Below are 2,058 nucleotides of genomic sequence, written 5' to 3'. Positions count from 1 at the left end.
TTTGTGTATAGGTGTATGCGTGTGTGCACATGTGTGTGACTGGCATTGATCGAGAGGGAAAGAGAGGGAGGGAGGGAGGAAGGAAGGGAGAGAGCGTGCGAGAGAGCGAGAGAGAGAGAACGCCAGCGAGAAACACGACACGCGTAAACGCAACTCTGGTGTCCTGCAGAACCTGGAGGACAAGTCCTGGAAGTGCGAGCAGGCGAAGGTGCAGCTGTCACGAGAGCAGCGCCACCTCAAGCGTAGACTCGAGCAGCTGATGAAGCAGAAGGGCGTCAGCGAGGCGGCGATGCGTGAGCGCAGCATCAGCGAGTGCAGCTCCTCGACGACCAGCACCGCCGGCGCGTCGTCGTCGTCGTCGCCGTCGTCCATCTCCCTGCCGGACATGGGTGAGCGAATTCTACAGTGGCGCCGCCGCCTGCTGCGTCCGCTCATCTCGTTTTTGTTTGCATCCGCAATTGGATGCTAGATTCGGTTGCACCGCACGCCGAGTGTTCACTTGTTTCGTTCAGGGTCTAATGCCAAATCTTACGCGTGCGTTGCATCTACTCGATTTTGTTTCGTTACATGCGAGAACAAATACGAAATGCAGTCGTGATAAGTGCTGTGTCAACTCGATTCATTTGTGTTTGTCTGAGACCAAATACAGAATTTAGTGATGCTACTTACTGCATCTATTTTGGCATTCTTTTACGGCCGTTGTCGAATGTGGCATTTCATCAAAAAACCGGTAAACCGAAATACTAAGTAGAGTAAGTAAACTTAGTGGCACCAGCTGCTGTGTTTACTTGTTTGATATTTCACCCTTTTACGTCTTTCGATCTGACATCGAAGATGGTTATGCTGAAATGAACTCAGTAGAGCAAGTAAATATAAACGCCGATCTATTCATTGCAGTGATAGTGTTAGTTGGTTTCTTCTCTTCCCATGGAGAATAGAGCTGTGTATTAGCATCTTTGATGTGTCACTACGAACAGCTTAGTAGCTGTTTTTGTTGCCTCTGTCCATGACTCCAACTCTAAATTGTTGCACTCCTTCTCACTGGTGTGCTACAATGTCTCCTCTGCCTTTCCTCTCCTCGTCTTCCCTTCTGGTGCTTATGTCAGTGCTACTGATAGTGTTACTGATAGTAGAGTAAGGCATAATAAACATCTATGAAAAGCTTTAAGCTTATACATATATAGTATCAGGAGTACGTGATATCTAAAATAATGCCATGGGCAATTGATATCATGATAAATTAATATCACGTACTCGTGGTAGTGTAAAAGTAGTGGGTGAAAAGAACTGCTGATAAATGCGCGTTGCTTTTACCTGATGACGTCACACGTGGATGATTGTCGTTTGCAGAGGTGGACATCCTCTCATACAGCGATCACTTGTCGGACGCGGACGACGACAGCAGCATCCATTCCAGCAATAGTGATGGAGGCATCACTGTTCAGACGAAGCGCGCCACTCTACCAAATTCTCTCTCATAGTAGAAGGACCTCGGGCTGGCCGAGACAATCGTGCTAAACTGGGTCGAGGAGGTTTCCACATAATCCCAGCGTAACCGCGTCGCTTTTTGTCCGGGAGCGTCATATGCTAGTGCGAGTGTCTGTTTACGCCACGCCCTCTTTGGCAAGTAACGTTCGTGGCAACCGATTCGTAGCAAGATGAGAAGTAAGTTAGTAAGAAAGGGGTTGATGAGAATATGCTAGTCACTTGCATCCCGCTGTTCTGTTTCCTCGTATATCGGGTGCGCAAAGCGCACGCAATGGCTCCCAACTCATTAACTTCACCCGTACGCAGTGTTACCGTCATCATATTTCTCATCTGCCGCTCGACAGGATAGTATGAGAAGGGTTTGAAGTTGTCATAAAAATTGCTCATACTTTTGGTAAAAGAAAGGTGGATTCTGTCTTGACCCCCGCCACCACTCAATGTCACCAACGTGAGTGAGTGATGTGCACGTGCGGCAGAAAGGCTGGGGTGCTGAGATTATAGCCTCGTTCACACGAGACCTCGTATTTATGAAATACGGTATTTGCGAAATACCGAATCTAAGACAAATAC

General features: G+C 47.9%; 1 protein-coding gene across 1 annotated transcript in view; it reads left to right on the top strand.

Annotated features, from left to right (window-relative positions):
• Nucleotides 1–2,058, top strand: part of LOC106807505 (max dimerization protein 1-like) — an 18,430-nt gene extending 16,372 nt beyond the window's left edge. The window contains exons 5-6 of the mRNA XM_014809846.1: nucleotides 170–389; nucleotides 1,351–2,058. Of these exons, the coding sequence (XP_014665332.1) occupies nucleotides 170–389; nucleotides 1,351–1,481 (351 nt within the window). The 3' untranslated portion in view covers nucleotides 1,482–2,058. The remainder of the gene's footprint in view (nucleotides 1–169; nucleotides 390–1,350) is intronic.

This window comes from Priapulus caudatus, unplaced genomic scaffold (assembly GCF_000485595.1).
Source record: "Priapulus caudatus unplaced genomic scaffold, Priapulus_caudatus-5.0.1 Scaffold219, whole genome shotgun sequence".
Lineage (NCBI taxonomy): Eukaryota > Metazoa > Priapulida > Priapulimorpha > Priapulimorphida > Priapulidae > Priapulus > Priapulus caudatus.
Note: the sequence above shows the minus strand (reverse complement) of the source record. Positions and strands in the feature narration are given on the sequence as shown.